At 44.8% G+C, this 25,614-nt stretch overlaps 1 protein-coding gene across 3 annotated transcripts; it reads right to left on the minus strand.

The window, feature by feature from the left end:
* Positions 1-1,202: 1,202 nt before the first annotated feature.
* GASK1A (golgi associated kinase 1A) lies at positions 1,203-25,614 on the minus strand. 3 transcript variants are annotated; one of them, XM_083705835.1, is made up of 5 exons: positions 24,550-25,614; positions 10,962-12,368; positions 4,667-4,789; positions 2,546-2,649; positions 1,203-1,585 (listed from the first exon to the last, which is right to left on the minus strand). In XM_083705835.1, exons 1-5 carry the CDS (start codon positions 24,550-24,552, stop codon positions 1,375-1,377), a joined length of 1,848 nt encoding a protein of 615 aa, XP_083561961.1. In that variant the 5' UTR covers positions 24,553-25,614; the 3' UTR covers positions 1,203-1,374. The 3 variants fall into 3 exon arrangements, with proteins under 3 accessions (XP_083561961.1, XP_083561962.1, XP_083561963.1); XM_083705836.1 differs by lacking the exon at positions 24,550-25,614 and adding an exon at positions 13,986-14,086; XM_083705837.1 differs by lacking the exon at positions 4,667-4,789.

Below are 25,614 nucleotides of genomic sequence, written 5' to 3' on the forward strand. Positions count from 1 at the left end.
GTCTGCAGAGGAGGGCAACCAAGATGATCAAGGGTCTGGAAACGAAGCCTTATGAGGAGCGCTTGAAGGATGTGTTTAGCCTGGAAAAGAGGAGACTGAGAGAAGACATGATAGCCATCTTCAAATATCTCAAGGGCTGTCACATGGAGGAGGGAGCATGCTTGTTTTCTCCTGCTCTGGAGGGTAGGACTCGAACCAACGGCTTCAAGTTGCAAGAAAGGAGATTCCGACTGAACATTTGGAAAAACTTAATGACAGTAGGAGCTGTTCGGCAGTGGAACAGTCTCCCACAGAGGTGGTGGACTCTCCTTCTTTGGAGGTTTTTAAACAGAGGATGGATGGCCATCTGCCATGGATGCTTTAGCCTGGAGTCCTGCATTGGAGGGGGTTGGGCTAGATGACCATTGGGTCCCTTCCAACTCTTCTACGAAATGTGCCCCATTGTCTGTAATTCTGTCTGTCTCACACCCATCTAGCATGGGAAATTTCAACCTTCAAAGGATGTGAAAGGACATCGGGATGCAAATGCAAACTTTGATTCTCATGTGGTACCCACTGACCCTACCAGATGGACCTCAAAGGGATGGCAGTATTCATCTTCATTTGGTTCGTGTCAGAAAGCACAATTGGGTTGACATTGGGTCCAGAGATTGCCTTTTCACAAACAATATAATAATAATAATAATAATAATAATAATAATAATAATAATATTTATTATTTATACCCCGCCCATCTGGCTGACTTTCCCCAGCCACTCTGGGCGGCTCCCAATCAAATGTTAAAAACAATACAGCATTAAATATTAAAAACTTCCCTAAACAGGGCTGCCTTCAGATGTCTTTTAAAGATAGGATAACTGCTTATTTCCTTCACATCTGAAGGGAGGGTGTTCCACAGGGTGGGTGCCACTACCGAAAAGGCCCTCTGCCTGGTTCCCTGTAACCTCACTTCTCTCAATGAGGGAACCGCCTGAAGGCCCTCGGTGCTGGATCTCAGTGTCCGGGCTGAACGATGGGAGTGGAGATGCTTCTTCAGGTATACAGGACCGAGGCCGTTTAGGGCTTTAAAGGTCAGCACCAACACTTTGAATTGTGCTCGGTATGTGTGCTTGGTATGTGGAAGAACCATACACTACAAAACAGAAAATGTGATGTAGGATGATTCCTCAAATATAAATACAACAGACCCATTTTGTCACACATTTCTTTTTTAAAAATTAGCTTTATTTTCAGAATTCACATATGACAGAAGTTACATAGCCACTCAAAGGCCTGTGTGTGTGCTGGCAGATCTGGGCACAGAGGTATTTTCACAGACAAAGCTCAAAAGCTCCTTTTTGTTGCAGGTGAGCGTGTCACCCTTGTCAAGAAAGACTAACGCGAGGATTCTTTTGTGACTGTTAAGTTGTGCTCCTGAATATACCTAAGCAGAATCTGTCCTCTCCTGTCGATGGTTTGGAGCCAATTCTTCATTCCTTCACGTCCACCCTGGTTTCCCCAGAATTCCTCATCGACGTACAGAGATTGCAAAAGCAGGTTTTGCAAGCATCCTGACTTGAGCACAGTCACAGCTGTCTCAGGAAACCTGACGAAAGAAATTAAAAGTTATGTTTTTTATAGACAGAATCCCATATTCTAAAGTATTAGTGCATGAAGGCTGCATACGAAGCAATCCAACTTCTGCTCCCTGGGATCTATTTCTTTTCTGCCTGATATTTATTGAAGGATTAATTTAATCCTACCCCAAATCTCTAAATTTCTCTTTATTTCTTTCCAGATATTTATATAACTATCTTTACATAGGTTAATATTTTTAGCTGTTAGTCATACCCCCAAGTATTTATATATAAACATAAGTCGGAAACTTGTTGTAGATCCTTTTTACATTGTTTTGCCATATTTTTCATCAATATCTTAGTTTTATTTTTATTTAATTTAATTTGATTCCTGCTACTGTCCAAATTCCTGGATCCTCTCCAACACTTTCAGTAAACTGTACTTAGGATCGTCTACTGTAATCACAAGGTCATCTGCAAAAGCTTTCAATTTATACGTTTTATTTCCTACCATTATTCCTTTTATTGTATCATCTGCGCGTATCTTTTTTGCCAGGGTTTCTAATACTAATATAAATAATAATGGTGACAGGGCAGGGGACATCCTTACCTTGTCCCCTTCATTATTTTACATTTTTCCATAATCCCGTTGTTCACAATCAGCATAGCTTGTTGTTCTGAATAAATTGCCTCAATACTTTTACCAAAAGCCTCTCCAAAATTCATCATTTCTATCGTTTTCTTCATAAATGCCCATGAAATATTATCAAAGGCCTTTTCTGCGTCTATAAACATTAAAGCGACTTGTTTCTCATTTCTGACCTCCAGATTATTATTTATTAAATAAGAATGGATAGTCACTAAACAATCTCCTGCTCAAAAGGAACAGGGCTATCCTAGTTTTATCATCAATATTTTGAGCACCATGGAGAGGAAATGTTATTGAATACATACAGCCCACAGGTAATACTCGCCAATGCCCATCTTACCCGTCTATGCCTTGCAGCAGCCTGAAGTTCAGTTTTGCATCTGGATGGCCTGGTCTGCCTGCGTTGTCAATAAATACTAAATGTGAAGGCTTGCTCCTCCGGATCTGTAAAAGAAGAATCAACTTGGCAGTAAGAAGAAAAGAAGAAGAGTTTGGATTTGATATCCCGCTTCATCACTACCCAAAGGAGTCTCAAAGCGGCTAACATTCTCCTTTCCCTTCCTCCCCCACAACAAACACTCTGTGAGGTGAATGGGGCTGAGAGACTTCAAAGAAGTGTGACTAGCCCAAGGTCACCCAGCAGCTGCATGTGGAGGAGCGGAGATGTGAACCCAGTTCACCAGATTACGCGTCTACCGCTCTTAACACTACACCACACTGGCTCTCAGGACACAGGTACATGAATGTGAACAGTCTGTTACAGAACATTTTGGGAAATGTTGGCATGTTTACCCTACAGCTCAGTGCTATATGGATATTTTTATGTGTGTGGCGATATCCTTCACAAAGCAATTACGCTTACATCACTAAATGCGAAGTGGTCCTTAGCCACAGAAGTCTCTCACTTCCCCCAAGAGACTTTATAGTTCATCTTCTTTCATTCCTATTTTCTTTCATCCAGAATGTTTAGGGCCCGGGGAGATGTTTTAGTAAGAAGCAAGAATTCATCGCCAGGCTACTCCACAAATCACCAAGTGTTAGAACAGAAACTCAGTAATATACAATGGGCAAAGGATATTGGACATAATATACAACTTTCATCGTGGGAGAAATTATGGAGGGAGGATTTAAAATTCACAGCATGCTGCACATTGAAAGAAAATTATATGAAAACGATGTATCATTGGTAACTGGCTCCGACTAAACTAGCAAAAATGTATAGAACTGCTACAAATATATGTTGGAAGTGTAAAGGGAAGGAAGGCACATTCTACCACATGTGGTGGACGTGCAAGATGACAAAAGCATATTGGGAAATGATTTACAGTGAGTTGAAAAAAATGTTTAAAATAACTTTTGTGGGAAAAACAGAAGCTTTTCTATTAGGAATTCTAGGTCCAAAAACACCAAAGGAACAGAAAAGACTGTCTCTGTGTGACTAGTTTCAGAACTCACAGGGCTAAGGAGTTCTGAGTGACGTCTTTCCATTCCTGAGGCGTGACTAGAAGGAGGGAGTGGCTCACTGCCTGTTTGTCTCTGCGTCTGAAGGAGACGGAAGCAAAATGTGCGAGCTGAGTCCAGGAAAGCTCTGTAATTGTTTAACTGCTTGAATAAAAACTGAGTTATAAACACACTGACGCCTAAGTGTGTTTGATCTGCTTAACACCGGGGAGCAACAGCACGCTGCGGTAAAAGCTCTGCATTTGTGGCTGACGAAGGACGGAGGACCGGGAGCAGAGGCGCCAGACGGAAGTGTGCCGGGCTTCCATTCAAGCAGCTGCACCTAATTGGGGTCCAATCCAATTAGCTACGCCAATTATTCAACACTCTGTACGGTACGACAGCTGTGAGGATGTTATTAGCCCAAAGATGGAAGGAAGATAAAATACCTACAAGAGAAGAATGGCTGATGAAGATGATGGACTATGCCAAAATGGCAAAAATGACCAGGAAGATCAGAGATCAAGAGGATAATAAATTTAATAAAGAATGGCGAAAATTTATAAGTTACTTAAAAGAACACTAGATCCAGGTAGGTAGCCGTGTTGGTCTGATGCAGTCGAAATATATAAAATAATAATAATAAATTGTCCGGTAGCACCTTAGAGACCAACTAAGTTTGTTCTAGGTATAAGCTTTCGTATCTGAAGAAGTGTGCATGCACACGAAAGCTTATAGCAAGAACAAACTTAATTGGTCTCTAAGGTGCTACTGGACAATTTTTAAAATCTATTTTAAAAGAACACTGTAAACAATTAAAATCATTGGCAGGGTTTTAAAAAACACTTGCAATGTGACAACTATGGTGAGAACTGAGTGTTAAGAAAATATGGAGAACATTATATGATGCAGTTGGAAAAGAATAACTATGGAAACCACAGAGGGGTGAAGGGAAGTCCAGGGATTCAGAGAATCCTTTGTTAGAACAGAAACAAACTCAATTCACAGTGAAGTGGCATACCAAGATATGAACCAAGACCAGCTCGGCAGGATTTTGGCACTTCTCGTGGAGCAGTTCCTGAACACAGGGCTCAGAAGGATCTGGCTGGAAGCCACAGCAGTATCGATCCAGGCGGTCGTGGACCTGCAGGAGATGTGGAGGATTCAGAGGCGTAAGAATTCTGTACGGAAGACAAATATTTTCTGGTGGCTGGCGGACAATCTCTAGGTTGTTTGTCCTTGGAGACTGTGTGGTCTACTGGACTGCAGAGTAACCTAGGATCTGGAGCCTAATCGTAACTGCCCAGATTAGTCACTCATTCAGCCCCAACTATAAAGCAAGAATGTCAATGGGAACCAGGCAGAGGGCCGTCTCGGTAGTGGCGTCCACCCTGTGGAAGGCCCTCCCATCAGATGTCAAAGAGATAAACTACTACAGTGGTACCTCGGGTTAAGAACTTAATTCGTTCTGGAGCTCTTTTCTTAACCTGAAACTGTTCTTAACCTGAAGCACCACTTTAGCTAATGAGGCCTCCTGCTGCTGCCGCACCACCACCATGCAATTTCTGTTCTCATCCTGAAGCAAAGTTCTTAACCCGAGTACTATTTCTGGGTTAGCAGAGTCTGTAACCTGAAGCTTCTGTAACCTGAAACATCTGTAACACGGGGTACTACTGTATCTTGCTTTTAGAAGACATCTGAAGGTAGCCCTGTTTAGGGAAGTTTTTAATGACTGGTGTTTTAACGTATTTTTAATTTTTATTGGAAGCCGCCCAGAGTGGCTGGAGAAACCTAGCCAGATCGGCAGGGTATGATGATGATAGTGATGATGATGATGACTGGCAGTAGCATAGCATGGGAGGACCGTGGCCCCGGGTGCCCCAGGACAGGATCCCAAATTGAGGTCGAAGCCGCAGGGAGGCAAGCAGCGAATGGGACGAGCCTTTGGGCCTGGGATGGGGGCACCTCTTCCTCATGGCCAGAGAAGGATGCTCACGCACAGCCTGACCTTGGGCTGGCCAAGAGGGAGGGCGCTGTCGTCGCCCACTGAGGAGGGAGGGGAACTTTCATTCCTCCTCACTACTATGAGCTGAATAAAGAGCATGAAATCCACTCTCGACTCTGACTATATTTCAGACTCCCTTGATTAGATGCTGGCCGGCAAAAGGACTAGCCACTGTCCAGTCCACCAGGGAAGCGCAACACTTGCTTGGAGCCAGGAACCCACACTACAACACTGGTGATGGGCACCTCTAGATCAGGGGTCGGCAACCTAAGGCCCATGAGCCACAAGCGGGCCACGGGGGTCATTTAACCGGCGCATGAGCCGCCCTTGAACCTAGCCATTCACTCGGCGAGTCCCCGCTCGCTGCGCTAAACCGCCACAGTGCAGCACGGGGACTCACTTCCGTGGCGCCAGAAATTGCATCTGCACAGGGACCGAAAATTGCGTCTGTACAGACGTAGGCGCTGGAAATTTTGTCTGCGCAGATGCAGGCACCGGAAATTGTGGATGTGCGCACATGATCTGGCCCACAGAGGGATCTCCACTGGCGTGAACCGGCCCACGCGAGATAAACCTTGCTGACCCCTACTCTAGAGGCACACCAGACTGTGAGAGTTTGGCCTACCAGGCTCTTTAGAGCATAGCACATCAACCTTTCCCAGGCCTGGTGTCATATATGATGTCTGATGATGGAAGATGTTGGCTAAAAGAAGGGACAAGGAGCACACACTGAAGCCCGTGCTTTGTCAGATGGGCCACTTATTTCAGTCACCCTCCACAGCAACAGAAAAAGGCATCAGATTCCAAAGGTGCCAAGTTTCTGATGCCAAGGAAAACATTGGAGCGAGCTCCCGGTTCTTCCTTTCTCCCCAGGTTGAATTCAAGCCAGGGTTACTGTTATGTACTGAGCCGAATCCTAGAACAATAGGATCCAGAATGCAGCAGTCTGATTGGTCAGCAGGAGCCACCCAATCCAGCTCCAGGTGGAAGTGAATCAGCAACCTGACTGGCCTGCAGGAGCAGCCAATCAGACTCCTGAATGAAGTGAATCAGCAACCTGATTGGCCTGCAGCAGCAGCCAATCAGGCTTCTGGAGAAAGTGAATCCGCAACCTGATTGGCCTACAGGAGCAGCCCAGAATTAGCCAATCAGCCACCACCCATTCTGAAAAAGCAATTGTCTGGCAAGGTTGGAGGCTGCTGAACAGGCCAGACCATCTTGGCTGTGAGTCCTGGAAGACCTCATCTGGAGTCTCTGACTGACTCCAACTACAAAAGCGGAGGCTGCTGAAAAGACTCTTGGGCTGGGGGTGTTGTTTTGTGGGTTATGTGGGGTGGAGATCAGGAGCCAACTCCTAGGGGCTGAGGTCCCTTTGGCCCCCAATAAAGTATTTGAGGGTCTCCCCCCCTAAAGTTGATGGGCATTGCCATTCAAAGAGTGGGTAGGTACCATTTCTTGCGATTGGGCTGGGCTTTCCTACCACCCCCCAATATTTTACTCAAGTTGGCACCCTAGGGTGGGGGTCGTTGCTGTCGTCGCTCTCCGTTTTCTCCATCTTTATTTCAGATTTTGTTGAGACTCATGCGGTTCCGTTTGGTTGCGTATTTTTAAAAAACGCTTCATTTATTATTTGTGGCCCAGGGAGAAGAGTCGGTGGAAGAAGATTGGAGGAAATTTAAAATTTATCTACAGAAATATTGTAAAAATTTTGAATGTTGGTGACATTGAAATGAAATGAAGGGGTTCTAGTAATAAGGTAAAATGTAAGATTGGATTGATATTAGATGAAAACTTGAAGCTATAATATGTGAGGAAAAATAATTAAGGATAAACTAACAGGATATGAATTTGCTGAACCAATTTTTAAATGGAATACAAAAAAGGGAGGCGTGAGGAAGTCAGGAAAATAAGTTAATCAAAGATGAGAAATTAAGAAAGAGGGATTTTTGTTTTCCTTTTTTGTGTTTTCCTTTTTTTCTTTTTTACGTTAAATGTTTGTATTTTTGTACTTTTGCATCTTTGTATTCTTATGTTTTTGTATTCTTCTTGTGTGTTTTTTTCTATTTGTTGTTCTATAATTTCTTTATTGTTAAAACTTAATAAAATATTATACATTTATTATTTGTGACTCCTTTTGCGATGCGGCAGTTCGGTATTTGTTTCATGTTGCAAGCCGCCTCGAGCCTGGTTTGAAATGCACGCTCCAACTTGTGCAGTTTAAGTGAGGCGTTGATTTCTCGGGCGATTTCGTAACATGAGAAAGCACCGTTTGTCTCTTTTTCACTGTACCGATAAGTCACACCATTTCAGCAGATGGCACGTTAGTGGAATATCTGAAAGTGTGAGAGTTGGCAGCTGTTTAATGATGGTTCAGGTTTCTCGCCTTCTGAGGTTGCCAGGGAAAATACTGATACCTTCCAAAAATTATCCTAGAGCCACCATTACGCAGTTGGTGGCACTGAAATTACCGCTCTTGCATCCATCCCTCCATGGATCTGTACATTGTTCTTAAGTTTGGACAGGACGGGGAGCGGGGAGAAGGTAATATGTATTTTATGTCTCTATCGGGAATATAGGAAGCTGACAACAGAAAGGACTCTGTTTTTTGGGGGGGAAAGTACTTTCAAACATTTTCCCAATTCCTTATGTATTTTTTACCTTGGTTTCCACCCCAGCCCCAGTCGAAATGCTGTCTCTCTGTTGCTGGTTGCTCAACAGCGCCTTCCAGTGTCATATTTTAATAACACATTAAAAGGTAAAGGTACCACTGACCTTTAGGTCCAGTTGCGGACAACTCTGGGGTTGTACGCTCATCTCGCTCTACAGGTCGAGGGAGCTGGCGTTTGTCTGCAGACAGCTTCTGGGTCATGTGGCCAGCATGACTAAGCCGCTTCTGGTGAACCAGAGCAGCACACGGAAACGCCATTTACCTTCCCGCCGGAGCGGTACCTATTTATCTACTTGCACTTGACGTGCTTTCAAACTGCTAGGTTGGCAGGAGCAGGGACTGAGCAACGGGAGCTCACCCCGTTGCGGGGATTTGAACCGCCAACCTTCTGATCGGCAAGTCCTAGGCTCTGTGGTTTAACCCACAGCGCCACCCGCGTCCCTATAATAACACATTCAGAACATTAGAAATAGGATGTTGTGTGCCCATATATGTTATCAAAACCATTCCTTAACATTAAAAACCAGGAGTGTAAATCTACCCTTGGAGCCAATCTCTCGTACAATGCCTCTGTAAGGTTTTTCTTCTTTAAAGAATAAAACCTTGTTCTCCCTTGCATTCCACCCTTCATGCAGCTCTTTATCTCTATAACCCTAGTACCTGCCAAAATAAGGATTAAAATACACACACAAGCCAAGCAAACAAAAAAATGTTTGTACCTGGAAGAAGCAAATATGTTGAAGAAATTTTGCAATGATGCCAAACTCCGGTTGAGGCATATTAACTGCCCAGATAGCCTGACCATCCCTGTTTACCTCAACGAAGCTCGACAGGTTCAATGGGGATTGGGGTCCAAACTAGATGTTAACATAGAAGTTGCATTTAAGAGCATTCCCTTCTAGTTTCAGCACTGGGAAGTCAGGGGGAGATACTTAACTCTTTCCCTTCTGTCTGCTTTTCAGCTCAAAACCTTGCACCCCCTTTCCCAGCCACAAAGTTACAGAGTAAAGCAGAAAGGGATAATTTGGGACGTGAAAGACAAATAAGACTATTGGTGTGTTTTGTGCTGCAGTTTTTGGAGGATAAGTTTGTTGAAGCGTGTGTACGCCTGTGCTACACACCTATAGCACAATCTCGTATGGAAACTAGGGCTGTGAGAACTGCCAGGTATTTCAAATCAAGTCCTGAAAATAGCATCTGCTTTGTTGTCATTTTAAAAAAATCATCCACCAGACACGATTCTCTCTCTCTCTCTCTCTCTCTCTCTCTCTCTCTCTCTCTCTCTCTCTGAGATTTTTCTTGGCAATGAACCCTTATTCCTGTGGAGAGCTGTTCACAGAGAAATCGGAATTATATCAGCGACTCAAGGTGTTAAAAAAAATATATTCAAACCCGCAACCAACAGAAATAGGTCTCTCTGTGTGCAGTTTAGGATGGATTTCCAACGAGCGCAGCTGGTCTTTGGGAAAACATGTGAAAGAGCCATATATTAAGAGAGCTGCAAATAATAAGATTATGGGGAAGTCTTGTGCTCACATTTAATAATGGAAAAGCTCTCTCATCTTGGTGGGATTTGCAAAGAGTTATTAGGAACACAAGCCATCAGGAGAATACGGCTTGGTTCTCTGCATGAGCGAATCTTTACAGGTCAGTGCACTTAAATCAAAATCTTTGCCCAGCATGGCATAGGAACATCAGAAGATGCCTTAGACTAAGCCAGGCCAGTGGTTCTTCTTCTTGACAAAGTAATAATCATAAATAAATAAGAATAAGAATGTACAACCCACCACTGAGACCGCTCCATTGTAACTACCCAACCTCCCAAAATTTCAGCACCTCTTGTGATGATTTGACCCCTTTGCATTTTAACAGTACAAATTCTAGAAACACCCTCCATAGCTTCTCAAAATTATTTATCCTGCTTATTCCACATCTTATCTTAATGTCACGTGTTAATTTATCATCAATAGCTGTATCCCACACCTCCTTATACCATTCTACCATTTTATATTCTGCTTGCCCCTTCCACTTCCTTGCTATCATAATTTGTGCAGCCGTCAATAAATTTGTGAGCAAAACAGCCAAGTCAAGGCAACCAATGTTGGTGGACTTAAAGATGTTCAGTTGTCGCAAATTGATTCTAAAGACCATGCAGTGCAAATTTTAAGTGATTTGGAGCCTTGGTATGGAAGCATCAAACAGTGTTCTCATAGAAAATTGACACGTGATATTCCAAGGCTTAAAATGAATTTTAAAGCAGAGTTTACAAAACATGTGAATGAATTTACGGCTGTACAGTGGACGCTTGGGTTGTGAACGTGATCCGTGCGAGATGCACATTCACAACCCGCATTTGCGCGGGTTGCGATTTGGTGCTTCTGTGCATGTGCCAAGCGCGATTTAGCACTTCTGTGCATGCGCAATCGCCGAAACTCAGAAGTAACCCATGTCACTACTTCCGGGTTTTGGTGGTCCGTAACCTGAAAAAACCCTACCTGAAGCGTCTTTAACCCGAGGAGCACCATTCGGCCTCTTATCATGACTTGGCAGTTGCACTGTTCAGGAAAAGGAAGGAAGGAAGGAAGGAAGGAAGGAAGGAAGGAAGGAAGGAAGGAAGGAAGGTTGCTCCACCACCAGGTTTACCTGCAGGAGAAAGTCAAAAAGGGCCAGTTTGGCCCATTCCGAATGCAGGACGGTCAAACATCGTCCCTTCCCAAGAGTTGTTCTGGAATCTTCCATGCCACACCGTTGCCTCAGCAGCTCCTGGTACTGCTGCCACCCTAGAGCAAAGGAGTTCTGGTCATTCCCGGGATCATTCAGATGTTGTATGTCGGGGGCCCACCATACAATGGGTCTGGTGGCACCATCGGTGTATTTGTAAGGTAGCAGGGGACTGCCAAACTTCCTGGCCACCGCAGGCAGGCTCCGGTGGAGCCCCAAAACTCTGTCCAAGTGGAAAGCTAGAACCTCATAGAGGTCGGTGGGCCTTTTGATTACTCCGCACAGCCCCTCAGAACAGAGTCTTTTGGTGTTGTGGGAAATGGCGTCTTGGCTGGGCAAAAGGCCGACCCGAAGTATTTGCCCATGGGCAGGGATTCGGTCTTTGCTCACAACCGTCCCATTGGCAAGGAGTTTCATCTTCTCCACATCGTCCGGCGTAAACCACGGAAGGGCATTTCCGCCCAAACTCAGACTGCCCTCTCGTCTTCCAGAAACGCCGTTGGGTTGGGGCTCCTTGCACCACTGTGATTTCTGCAGCTCCTCTGCGTCTCTGGCCCAAAACGGAGGTGGTTCTGGGTTCTGCGAGCGAGAGTTTTCCATCAGTCCCCCAATGCCTGTCGTGCCGCGAAACGACTTTCCGCCTGAGGTGATGGCTTTGATGACACCCGAGCGTTGATGTTTGGCGCCAGCTGTCTGCGCATCGGCCTTACATTGTTCCTGAGGAGAAGTCCGTGGGCCTGTGGATGCATTCTTGAGATATAAAAGAGCTCTAGGCTCCGCATCTCGGAAAGGATGAGAGGATGGGGCCGACTCCCTCTGCGGTTTCTGACCCACCATTTTCTTTGTGCTCAGATCTTCACTGGCAAAAGTGGCATCAATCTTTCTCATGTTTTTCTGGCCAGTCCTGAAGGGATAGGCTTGACGCCGGATTTCTCTGCTGCATTCGGAGCTTTTTGCTGCGACATTATGTTTCTTAACCTGCCCCTTTGATTTTAAACCCCTAAGATTTCGCCCAGCCTGGCTGTTCTGCTTGCGGGCTGAGCTGGGGTTTGACAGAGTTTGTATTGACTGATGGCTGGGCCATTCCCGGCGGCTTTGACGCCAAGCCTGCCAGGCAATGGGGACAGTAGAGGATGCCCACAACTGCTTGGGACGGGCAGCTTTCCCTCGAGGCTCATTCCCAGGCAGGTATTGGAAATTGGACTTCTTGTAGCTGTTCAGGGATGTCGAAGAGAAACTAGTAAGAGCCACCACAGACAAGGCGAGCAAGGCGCAGAAACCAGTCACAGGAGATTTCTTTAGCCTCATTCGATACCATGTTCTCTGGGCCTGGGGAATGTGAATAAGAAAAAGTGATTAATCATAAGATAGACATGGAAGCACGGGAACGATTGCGGAAGAGGGGTATAAAATTTACAGCATGCTATGGTCTAAGAGAAAATTACAGTCATGCCTTGGATCCCAAATGCCTTGGAACTCGGACGTTTTGGCTCCCGAATGCCGCAAACCCAGAAATGAGTGTTCCGGTTTGCGAATGTTCTTTGGAACCCAAACATCTGATGCAGCTTCCTCAGCTTCTGATTGGAAGCTTCTGGCTGGAAGCAGGAATCTAAGGAGAATGATTCTTGCTTCATATTTCTGTACAAGTGTAGAGATGTATCCTCCACATTTCTCTGATGAAAAGAATAATAATAATAATAATAATAATAATAATAATAATAATAATAATAACTAAAAAGGTAAAGGACCCCTGGACCGTTAAGTCCAGTCAAAGGTGACTATGGGGTTGACTGTGATGGAAACCAGAGCACATGGAAATGCCATTTACCTTCCCACCGCAGCAGTACCTACTTATCTACTTGCACTGGTGTACTTTCGAACTGCAAGGTTGGCAGGAGCTGGGACAGAGCAACGTCATCCCGTCACAGGGATTTGAACCGCTGACCTTCTGATCAGCAAGCCCAAGAGACTCAGTGGTTCAGACCACAGTAACACCCGTGTCAATAATAATAATAATAATAATAATAATAATAATAATAATAATGGAAACTGTGAGAAGGATCTGAATTCTGATAGCACAGAACTGGAAGACTGGAGAAATACCATCAAAGGAACAATGGGAAGAGAAGCTGATGAACTATGCAGAGTTGGCAAAGTTAACAGATAAACTGTGCAAAAAAGACAATAGTGACTTTGAAAAAGAATGGGAACTTTTTACATCATATTTGCAGAAACAACAAAAAAATATAGTCACTGGCAGGATTTAAATAAACATTTGCAATTGTATTTATAAAAAACAAGAAACCTAATAGTATGACAATATAGAAGTATATATAAACAGCAGGATGCAATATGAGATGTAATAAACCAGGGATGGAAGATGAGGGAAGTCAGCAGGGAAGGGGGAAATTTGAATGTAATGTAATGACTATAGATATTGGTGTGTGTGTTTTTTTAAAAAAAACAACCCAATAGAAATGATTTTAAAAAGAAAGAAAAGAAATGACACCTACAGGACATGTGCTATGAGCAGTTTCCAAAGAAAGAAAGAAAGGAAGGAAGGAAGGAAGGAAGGAAGGAAGGAAGGAAGGAAGGAAGGAAGGAAAGGAAAGGAAAGGAAAGGAAAGGAACTGTGAGAAGGATCAGGAACATACCAGAGAGTAAATTCTATTGAACTCAGTGTGACTTAGTTCTGAGTAAAACTGCTTAGGATTGCAGTGTAAGGTGGCACAATCTTTACCCAGTTACCTGGGAGTAAGCTCCATTGAATACAGTGGGACTTATGTCTCAGTAGACAGTGTGAGGCTCCATTTACAATAAAGGAATAAACACTCAATGTGTTTCCTAAGAAATAGCTGTCTGCCGAAGCATTGCGACTAGCAACTAAAGAATTTAAAGCTGATTGGTGACTTTTTCCTTCAAAATGAGGGGACCTGCAATTCATACCAGCTTGTGTCTCCAGAGTAGTTTCTCATGGCAATCAGCACATCTGTTCCGCTGTGACTATTCTTCGACTGTAACTTGCTTCTCGTTCCTTTTTGTGCTGGTTTGCGGGGGCATAATACTAGAAAGGCAGGTTAAAATAAATGAAAATTACAAGCAGACTCACTTCCATTCTGGGGGCAAGCCAGATTAAAGTCGGTGGGGCCCCAGGATAGTAGTCATTCTGGAAGACTCCTGGAACGCAACAGTACCACAAAGCAGATTTTTATGTGATGTCGCAGCCACCCTTAAAGCCCATCTTTTGAGCGTGCACCTTGTTACCGGAACGTGCACAGCAGCCTCTTGCACAAGCGATAATCACTGGCATGCTGGCTGTTAAGTTGTGGGTGAACATATCAGACGACACAGCGATTCTTCAAACAGCTCTTGTTTATTCACAGACCCATAACAGAACTGAAGGGTTCAGCCAGCCTGCTTATATAGAGCTCCACTACAACGCAACAGTAACCACTTTCTGTAACTATCCAATCACTGAACGTCACTTTCAATTCCTTATTTGCATATGTGGAAGTGTGTGAAAACTATCTACAGTATCCCCCTGCTGGCCCAGGGTGAGAACTTCAGTACATAACACTGGCAAATGGGTGCCATGGACAACAGCAGACCATCCAAGACTGGATTGTGCTCTTGGTCAGGACAAAGAAGTGTGATTACCTGACCGGGAAAACAGGAATCTGTAAATATTTCCATTGTATCACTTGATGGGTGTTATATATTCAGTGGTCTACGTTTCCCTGAGCTTGAGTCTGGACTAAGGATTCTGAGCTCCTGTGTTCTGATTCAATACATGATGTCCAATCACAGAACATTTCAGGATTTGGGCCTCTGCCATTGGCCCTTAGACTCTGAGTCGTGATTTGCAGCTTAGAAGTTTAGACAGCCAATCGTGTTGGGAGTGGGAGTGGCCCAGGCTTTCAGGAATGTATATAAGCAGTTGCTTTGCCCGTTTCCCAGTTATGTAGTTTGGTATAGGTTCTTGCTGTCATTGCTGTGTCTTGCCTTGTGGGAACCCACCTACATTTCAATGGGTGTGAGGTGGAGGGCAAGGGATAGATGGGGGCAAACCTGATTAGCCGGTTTCTGCCAGAAAAAAGCCCTCCCTGTTTGTGACATATCCATGATGCTTCACTAAGGGTGTTGTGGGTAAAAGGGAAAACTTAGAAAAGTAAGAGCATCCTTTTCTTCAGGACTTTCTCCTGCTTCTTCCATGTGGTGGGTGGAAGTCCTGTTGCAAGAGTCTTTTGAATAAAGATCAGGCCTTCAGGATGCTGTTTTGCTCCTATATTCTTGGCTAGTGTCTTTGTTTGGCGATCCAAGTGAGCCTAAGGATTTTCCTATAACACCTTTAAGCAGACACCACGGCAAGGCTCCAGGAACTGAGCCATCGCAAGCAAACGAACTCCCAGCCTCATTCTTGCGCCTCACAAAGCTTCTCATGGGCTCCCCAGCCTCCTGGCTGAAAGATTGGATAGAATTTTCTGCCAAAAAAACTCTTAAGCAATATAATAGCCGAGCAAAGGGACATGACAGAAGTCTCTGCATTGAACCTGAATAAAATTAAAGCAAAGCGTTCACATTGGGGGGCTCTGAATCCAGCAACGCTACCTGAACAGACTCCAAATGAGGCTCCCTGCCTTTTCTCCATCTGTACCTCTTCCTCCTCAAAGTCCCTTCCTTATTATTATAATAATACATTCTATCCAGGACCTTTGCTGCAAGCTTGGTCTCGCATCGCGGAAAACAGAACCAACATAAATTGCGAGGAGATGCCAGAAATCTGTTATTAATTTCCTTGTCTGCTCCTGCTCCGATCTCTTTCAGAGGCAGTGAACATCCTCTTCTTGATGCATTCCAGCCTCTCTCTCTCTCTCTCTCTCTCTCTCTCTCTCTCTCTCTCTCTCTCCCTTCCAAAGACAGTGATTGACAAGATCGTTCCTGGTTAAATGCCATGATGATGGAACAAAAAAAGAATAAATATATGACTCCTGGTTGGGGGGGGGGTTGTTTAGGCTGCAAACGCAGAAAAGTACAGCAGAGAAATTACTGTAGGGTGGCCACTTAATGCTTTGCTGGGGGCGGGGGGAGGAAATGCATCACTTTAAATAAATTTTAAAAGAGGGTACAGATTTACTTATTTATGCAGAGTAGGTTAAATGTCCGAGAGACGCAGGTGGTGCTGTGGGTTAAATCACTGAGCCTAGGACTTGTCGATCAGAAGGTTGGCAGTTCGAATCCCCGCAACAGGGTGAGCTCCCGTTGCTCGGTCCCTGCTCCTGCCCACCTAGCAGTTTGAAAGCACGTCAAAGTGCAAGTAGATAAATAGGTACCACTCCGGCAGGAAGGTAATGGCGTTTCTGTGCGCTGCTCTGGTTCGCCAGAAGCGGCTTAGTCATGCTGGCCACATGACCTGGAAGCTGTACGCTGGCTCCCTTGGCTAATAAAGCAAGATGAGCGCCGCAACCCCAGAGCCGGTCACGACTGGACCTAATGGTCAGGGGTCCCTTTACCTTTAGGTTAACTGTCCAGGTGCTGACTATTGGTGGGCAACATCTAGGCTTCTGGTCTCCCTTCTTACAGTTTTTTTTATCTTTTATCTTTTATCTTACAGGGTTTTTAAATCTTTAAATCAGACTCGGAGCAGACATCCCTTCGAACAGAGGATGCCTTCAAACAGAAGTCTGTCCTCTGTAAAGTAAGGGACATGGTCATCCTAAATTAATGGAACAGCTATTCTTTAGCAGATCTACTAGGAGCAAATGTTTTCAGCCTGCTGCTTTATGCTACAGACTCCAGCTCCCCAACCTTATACAGTGGTATCTCGGGTTAAGAACTTAATTCGTTCTGGAGGTCCATTCTTAACCTGAAACTGTTTTTTAACCTGAGGTACCTCTTTAGCTAATGGGGCCTCCCGCTGCCGCTCCACGATTTCTGTTCTCATCCTGAAGCAAAGTTCTTAACCCGAGGTACTATTTCTGGGTTAGCGGAGTCTGTAACCTGAAGCGTCTGTAACCTGAAGCGTATGTAACCTGAGGTACCACTGTACTGTACTCAACATTAAGGTCTCACAACAAATGTAACTGATTTGTAAGGAATACAGTTGTACAGTGGTACCTCGGGTTAAGTACTTAATTCATTCCAGAGGTCCGTACTTAACCTGAAACTGTTCTTAACCTGAAGCACCACTTTAGCTAATGGGGCCTCCTGCTGCTGCCGTGCCACCAGAGCGCGATTTCTGTTCTCATCCTGAAGCAAAGTTCTTAACCCGAGGTAATATTTCTGGGTTAGCGGAGTATGTAACCTGAAGCGTATGTAACCTGAGGTACCACTGTACCTTGGTTTTCAAACAGCTTAGTTCGCGAATATTTTGGCTCCCAAACGCCGCAAACCCGGAAGTGACTGTTCCTGTTTGCGGACTATTTTTGGAAGCCAAACATCTGACGGGGCTTCCGATTGGCTGCAGGAGGTTCCTGCAGCCAATCGGAAGCTGGGCTTTGGTTTCTGAACGTTTTGGAAGTTGAACAGACTCCCAGAACAGATTCTGTTCAACATCCAAGGTACGACTGTACTGTACAACCAGAAAAAAAGAGACAAGGCATGTACTTTTGTAAACCAAGAAAATCTTTAATAAAAATATTTTTTTTAAAAAGTTTGCGTCCCCTGGCTTTGGTGAGTTTTGACTTGAATCCCTTCTGCTCTAGGCTGTTCACCATCAACAAAATGCAATCTCCCGTTCCCTCTCCCCTTTCACAAATGAAAGATGATATCTTAAAAGTAAATGCCTTGTGTTGATTCTGGCACCCAATATCAAAAGCCTAAAGCGGCTTAGCGGTTGTGAAGAAGATGGTGTGGAGATTTGGGGGGTTGGGGGGGAGACAACCCACAACTGTCTTGCTTCTGCAAGCAACGTGCTCAATATTTCCTCACTAAAGCTCCTGCCTGCGTCAGCTCCACACTGACAAAAGAGAGGCGTTTTTATTTTATGGCTGAAATTCAGCCCAGTGCCAAACCCATACATATGGTTTTGATTGCTGGCGTGTATACAGCAGAGGTGGGACAACATGTTTTCCCCTTGGAAGTTAGGAACATCCCTTGGAAACGGAGAATAGCGCTGCATGCTTTGCTTGCAGAACACCCCAGATTCAATTCCTGGAATCTCCAGTTAAAAGGATCTGGTTGAAGCGGGGGATGGGCAAATCCACCAATATCAGTTTCTCTGGGTTGCTGGTTTCCCCAGACTTAGGTCCAGTTCCACACATTTCCACATCAATTTGCAGGTTGCTCTTTCTAAAACCTCGTGAAACTTCTCCAGCACTTTAGCACAAATTTTCCCTCATATCCACAGGTTTGCATGCAATTTGGACAGAAAGTGGTTTGTTTGTTTGTTTTTTGCATGCTGTTTTCACTAATTTATGCATCCTGATGCCCATTTCCCCCTACTATATTCTTCTTGTAGCCGAGTAAGATTGTCTTCCATAAACACTGTCTTAAAAGTGAGTCCGTAAGTGACTGTGGAGGCCAATTCTGGATCCACACGTCCTTCCACAGTGGGGGCATAGGTTTCCAGGCAGGAGTTGATCACGGTGAGGGTTTGCCAAGCGTGCCTTCCTCTTAGCATATTTCTCCATTTTGTCCTGAGTTTGAGTGTCTTCAAAGTCCATGACACCTTTGGAAAAGGCTGTTCTTCAACTGGAGTGCTTGCAGACCAGTGTTTCCCAGTTGTCAGTGTTTCTACTACATTTTTTAAGATTTGCCTTGAGAGAGTCTTTCAACCTCTTTTGTTGACCACCAACTCTACGCTTTCCATTTTTAAGTTCAGAGTAGTTGCTTTGGAAGACCATCATCAGGCATCCGAGCAACATGACCAGTCCAACAAAGTTGATGTTGAAGAATCATTGCTTCGACACTGGTGATCTTTGCTTCTTCCAGTACACTGGCATTACTTTCCCTGTCTTCCCAAGTGCTATATACACATTGCTTGTCTGGAAAACAGCATTGCAAAACTTGGGGAAGTGTGATTTTTGAAGAGCGGCCAAGTTTTGCTTTGTGTATTGATTCAGAAAGTGTAAATTTGCCTTTAAATGAGGACTGCTTCTAATCTGTTGGTGATCCTGAGGTGGGAGGCACGTCAGATGGGAATTCACTGAATGAATTTCCTTTACTTATAAAGGTAAAAAACAGAGGTGTGTAGAACCAATGAAAGCTCATGCCTTTGTGAGGAGATATGAAAAAGACTTTGGTGATATTCTGGGAATTCAGCGCAGAGGAGAAGAAGAAGTGCTACTAGGCAGTTGAATGTGTATGCGTACTCCATCCCTTTCCCCACTTCCATGGCCCCGGACATTGGCAACCCACACTATGCCACTGGCTCCAAGTTGTCTCTTGTCAAATGTTGGCGCAATTACTTAGCTAAGGAAAGAGAAAAGCAAATGTGGAGCGGAAGAGGGTGGGAGAGGGAGAGGAAACTATTCCTTCCAGAGAAGGAAGCTGTTATTTAAAAGCACAGTAGCCCAGAAAATGCACCACAGTTATTTGCACCCAGGCTGACACCGTAGTTGCTTTTTTGCTGAGATGGGGGTGTTGCCATGAATTCGGCCTTGAGAAAGAAGTCAGAATGCAATGAGCTGGCAATGATGTTGTCTGGATTCTCCATCAGCAGAGGCTGACTGAAGTCGGAACAATTCTAGGCTGAACATCTCGTACAGAAGGAACCACAGTCTTGTTTTATATTTTTCTTTCTTAATGGGATTACCAGCTCTGACTCCCAATGGCTTCAAAAGCTGTTGTGTGCCTCCTTAGATTTTGCAAAGCCGTTCTTAATCATTTGTTTTTCTGAAGGGGAAAAAAATGCTTTACATATTAAAAAAACAACCCTCTATTTTCACACCGCATACAAAACCGCAAAACACAGATTTTCAGTTTCTTCAAGATTTGCAGTGTGCTAGTTTGTTCCTCACAGGGGACAGCATCGGGTTCCATTGAAGGCATGCAAGTCAGCAGATATAGTCTCCATTTTCTTTTCCCCAAGGAATGCATAATGTGCATTCTTTAGATTCCAAGATAGCCAGATGAAAGGAGTGGAATTAAGAGGGGGATCCCTGCAAGTCGCCTGGAGTTTACTTTTTGTACAAAAATGAAAAGGGAAAAAAGCAACTATAATAAATAATCATCCTCAAAGGAGACTCACCCCCCCCCCAAGCAAAATAATTTCCACTTGTTCTGAGACCCACATTTCTGCTGCCATTGAGAGAAAAGAACAGCAAAAAGCCAGCACACATATGCTCAAAATCACTACTCATGAAAAGGAGAGTCACCTCTCCAATTCAGCTGTTTACATTGGCCACGATCCCAAAGTCCGCGCAAACGCAGGTTTCCTCCGTGGTCTTCCCTGGCCCAGTTCCTGGCCTGGCTGGCTTGCTCCCATGAGTCAACAAGCCACTTTTTCAGACACCCAAGAGGTTAAAAAGTGGGTTGTGGGTTTGCCAGTTTGTTGAATTGACCTGAACTGGGAGAAAAAGGCCCAAGTGCTCAGGCAGACTAGGTATCTCTGCCGCTGCCATTTCCGCATGGCATCAGCAAGGGTTTTTCGGCTGCAGGCACAAAGTATGAGCGGAACCAGCCCTATCATTTGAGACTGTGGGCAATTGTAATCATAACAGAATGTTTTGAGCAGCCAAGTTTTTTCTGCTGCTGACGAACGACAAGGAGTGAAGACGAGCACCATCCTATGGGAAACGAAAGGCTCATAGGTAGGGGGATATCACAGAGATAGAAGAAGAGGCACCCCACTTTCTGGGTAACACCCACAATGCCACGAGAATGAGCAAGGTAAATCCTACCCGACTCAGCAGTGAATGAATGGAATCATAGAATCATAGAGTTGGAAGAGACCACAAGGGCCATCGAGTCCAACCCCCTGCCAAGCAGGAAACACCATCAGAGCACTCCTGACATATGGTTGTCAAGCCTCTGCTTAAAGACCTCCAAAGAAGGAGACTCCACCACACTCCTTGGCAGCAAATTCCACTGTCGAACAGCTCTCACTGTCAGGAAGTTCCTCCTAATGTTTAGGTGGAATCTTTTTTCTTGTAGTTTGGATCCATTGCTCCGTGTCCGCTTCTCTGGAGCAGCAGAAAACAACCTTTCTCCCTCCTCTATGTGACATCCTTTAATATATTTGAACATGGCTATCATATCACCCCTTAACCTCCTCTTCTCCAGGCTAAACATGCCCAGCTCCCTTAGCCATTCCTCATAAGGCATCGTTTCCAGGCCCTTGACCATTTTGGTTGCCCTCCTCTGGACACGTTCCAGTTTGTCAGTGTCCTTCTTGGAGTGAATGAAGCACTTTGAGCACATATACTGTACTACAAAGATCAGATGCGCCAAAATAGCACATCCAGCTACCTAAATGGGTGTGATGCAGGTTTGCCTGAAAAGACTTAGGTTAGTCACTTCCTTAACCAACGGAGAAATTCGGCCTGTTGCAAGCTGAAAGAAAACTATATGAAAATGATGTACCATTTGTATTTGACTCCTAGTAAGTTAGCAAAAATGTGTAAGACAAGCACAGTGGATGCTCGGGTTGCGAACGTGATCCGTGCAGGAGGCATGTTCGCACCCCGCAGCGTTCGCAACCCGCAGTGCCACGTCTGCGCATGCGCAGGTGGCGATTTGGTGCTTCTACGCATGCGACAAAACCTGGAAGTAACCCATTCCGGTACTTCTGGGTTCGGTGCAGTGCACAACCCGAAAATAAGCAACTTGAAATGTCTGTAACCCGAGGTATGACTGTACAACTACATGCTGGAAATGTAAAGAAAAAGAAGGTACCTTCTATCATATGTGGTGGTCATGTAAAGTTATCAAAGCATTCTGGGAAATGATGTATAATGAATGGGCGGGGGGTGTTTAAAATAACTTTTGTAAAAAAAAAACCCAGAAGCTTTTTAACTAGGAATTGTAGGTACCGACATCTCAAAGGAGCAGAAAAGACTTTTTATGTATGTGACAACAGTCGCATGGATGCTACTAGCCCAGAGATGGAAAGAAAACAAAGTCCCGAGAAGAGAAGAATGGCAAACCAAGCTGTTGGAGTACGCCGAAATGGCAAAACTGCTCAGGAACCAAGAAGACAAAAACTTTAAGAAAGAATGGGGAGATTTTATAATGTATTTAGGAGACCACTGTAAGCAGATGAAACATTAGCAGGATTTTAATAACACTTGTGATGTAGCAAATACTATGGACAATATGAATACATACAAAATATGGATTGTGAAATAATATGCAGTAGAAAACGTTGACAATAAGACCCATGGGGGGGATGGGGGGGAGTCTAGAGATTCAGAGAAATCTCTAAATGTGGATATTTATTTGGTATTGTTATAACTCTATGCTTGTTAAATCAAATAAAATTTATTTTTTAAAAAAACAACAACCGCAAAGGAGAAAGAACCATCCGTTGCACAATTGACAACTCTGGGCTGGCTCCATCCAAGAGTGCAAAGCTCCCTTTAATATGCAGACGACATGTCTGCATCAGTGCTCAAATGTGCAACCTTGCACATATTTTTGAAAGCACTACAGCTCTCTCAGAGAAAGGGGGGGGCAGGCTCAGCATTCTTGTCCTCCAAGAGCCATTACTGCTAAAACAATTCCCTTCTCGTAACATCTAGCGTCAGGAATCGGTAGGGATCCTTGCCGTGAGTGTTGTGTTGAGGATTGGAAAGTTGAGATCCTGGCCGGTAGGTGTGGAGGTGTGAAGAATTGGCTCTCTGCTTGACTTCCCGGACAAGGATTCCTAGAAGTTATACTGGAACTAGCTAACATGGAAATGCCGAGAATGTCAGTTGGCTTAAGGAAATAGTCATAGAAACTCTCCGAAGGAGACTTCCATCTTTCCTTTAAAAACAAATCAACTTCATGAACTTTTGTGGAAGGGAAGAGGATGGTTAACTGATGCTTTCATTGCAATACTTGGCACTGGAAATCAACTCATCCTCAAATGCCTGAAGGCATGAAGGATGGAAATATTTGCGCATGGGCAGAATCTTGGGACAAACCTAGACAGCATCTTAAAAAGTAGAGACATCACCTTGCCAACAAAGGTCTGTATAGTTAAAGCTATGGTTTTCCCAGTAGTGATGTACGGAAGTGAGAGCTGGACCATAAAGAAGGCTGATCGCCGAAAAATTGATGCTTTTGAATTATGGTGCTAGAGGAGTATTTTCTATCGTTAGGTTTTTACCTCTTATCTTCAGTACATTTTATTTTATTTTATTCCTATGGCTAGCGGCTGGTGCAAATAAAGATTCTTCTGATTCAAGTTCTCGAGGTTTCAAACAGAGGTCTTTCTCTGCCTTCCCTGGAGCAGAGATGGAATTTCTGACCTTGCGCATTCCATGCAGTATTATTATTACTATCATATATTAAATTTCTATACCTGTAGATCTCAGGGTGGTTCATAACCATGGCCTGACATCTTTTCTCAACAGGCCATCCTGGTTTAGTCCACCTTTTCCCCAAAGTAAGGTCCAAACTGAGCTGAATAACAGTTTTCATTACCATCCAGGATAATAAGACCACATTCCCACATGATGCCTGCTGTGCAACTGAACATATAAGAGGCTCCCTATTTGCTTTCCCTCAGCTGATTTGCCACTCAGTTGGTGGCCGCGGGGCCAGGATGGCACCTGTCACAAATCCTAAGACTCATCCGTCTTGTATCGGTCAGCCGTAGATGAGGCACAACTTGTTTTCTTACAGTTCACCCAGGGTGGGAGTTAATGCCACGAGACACACGGCCGACTCCACATCACTGGAACCGAAGCAGGGGAAGGCACACTGGGGAAGTCTGCGTTTCGTACAGGGGGAAATCCCTGTAGAGTGGAGAACTGTAATATGGGAACAAGACCTTTGGAAATCCATTTGTCCCCCTCAAGGATTTTGTAGACTGAAACTACAGCTCTAGCGGGGCCAGCCCTGCCATTGGACAGAGTCGGGGGAGCTGTCTCAGGCGGCAGATGCTGAGTCAATGGCGACATCCCTCCATTCCTCCTGATTCCCCTGTTGGCCTCAGGTATACTGTCCCATTGTCAGTAAGATTCCTCTGCCAGGATGGTGGGATTCTCTCTATGGCCTGGGGTGGCAGGTGCCTCCTTTGCCTCAGGCAGCAAAATTCCTTGAGCTGGCCCTGAATCCCGTACAGTGGTACCTCGGTTTATGAACTTAATCCTTTCCAGAAGTCCGTTCTTAAACCGAAACCGTTATTGAACTGAGGCGCGCTTTCCCTAATGAGGCCTCCCGCCACCGATGTGGCTCCTACCGTTCAGATTCCGTTCTTAAACCGAGGTAAAGTTTGCAAACTGGGACACTACTTCTGGTTTGGGGGAGTTCGTAAACCGAATCGTTCGTAAACAGAACTGTACTTAAACCAAGGTACCACTGTATTTGGGAGTAAGCAACACTGAACTTCCTAGGACTGCACTACTAGAAACAAAACTCTTACCATGCTCAGACGCACAGTTTTCTTCCTTTTCCTCCCACCTCCTGTCTTCACCTCCGGGAGAAGACCCCGGGCTCGGTTGCCTCCTTTAATCGGTTGCCCGTTAATTTCTCATCGCTCAGCTGGAAGACCCCATACGTCGAACTTCCCAAGAGCCCAGAACATCAGCCGTCAAGATCTCTGGTCTCTCTCCATTTCTCGCTCTCTCTTGGGGTAACTGCAACCAGATGTTACATCTTCAAGGTGCATTCCCAGCCGCCACACTTTGCTGGGAGAGTTTGGTTTGCAAGCTGAGCCTCTTCTTACTCATCTTTCAACCAAAAAAAGAGAGACAGAGGAGGGAGTTAGATTTTCAAAAAATACAGCCTGTGAATCTCTTGCTAAACTTTCCAGGTGCTGCTCTGGCTCGTAGAAGTGTTCAGAGGGACCCTGTGCAAACGGGGAAAAGATGATTCTGAGCCATAGGACAAAATGCTCGCTGAGCAGCCAGCCAAATTAGTTGCTGAGTGTTCAAAGTGTGCCAGGACTGGCAGACTTGTGGGAGGGGGATCAGAGGAAGGGGGGAGGCCTGCTCGCATTGCAGAAGCTCTTTTCACAATAAAAGCCTTCTCGGATTTCTCTTGAAACACTAAAAGCCTGAGCCGTGAGCCTTAGTCCTGGGGTGGAAGCTGGCCAGGCGCTCCTCTTGTGCAGAGAAGAGAAGCACACTGCGTCATTTGTGGGCAAACGGTTCGCCAATGAATACTAGGTTGGACAAAATGCAGAAGACTCGAAGAAGTGGGTCCAGGAGGGAGGCAGTATGGCGCAGTGGTCAAAGCAGCAGTTCCCAGTGTTGGTGGCATTGACCTGGGTGGGTGCTAAGAAGCAAGGAGATCAACAGTTATCTCATTGTGCAGTTATCTTATGGGCAGTATTGTTTGCTTCCTTTTGTTTTCCAGTTGCTGTGTCCAATATATAGCCAGTTCATTATTCCTGTTGTGCCTCCCAGCATTTCTGGTTGCTATGCAAGCATATAATATTTGTATATCCACAAGCCCACTGTTCCTTACAGCTGCCGCTAGCGAGCGT

The sequence above is a fragment of the Podarcis gaigeae genome (assembly GCF_964106915.1).
Source record: "Podarcis gaigeae genome assembly, chromosome: 12".
Lineage (NCBI taxonomy): Eukaryota > Metazoa > Chordata > Lepidosauria > Squamata > Lacertidae > Podarcis > Podarcis gaigeae.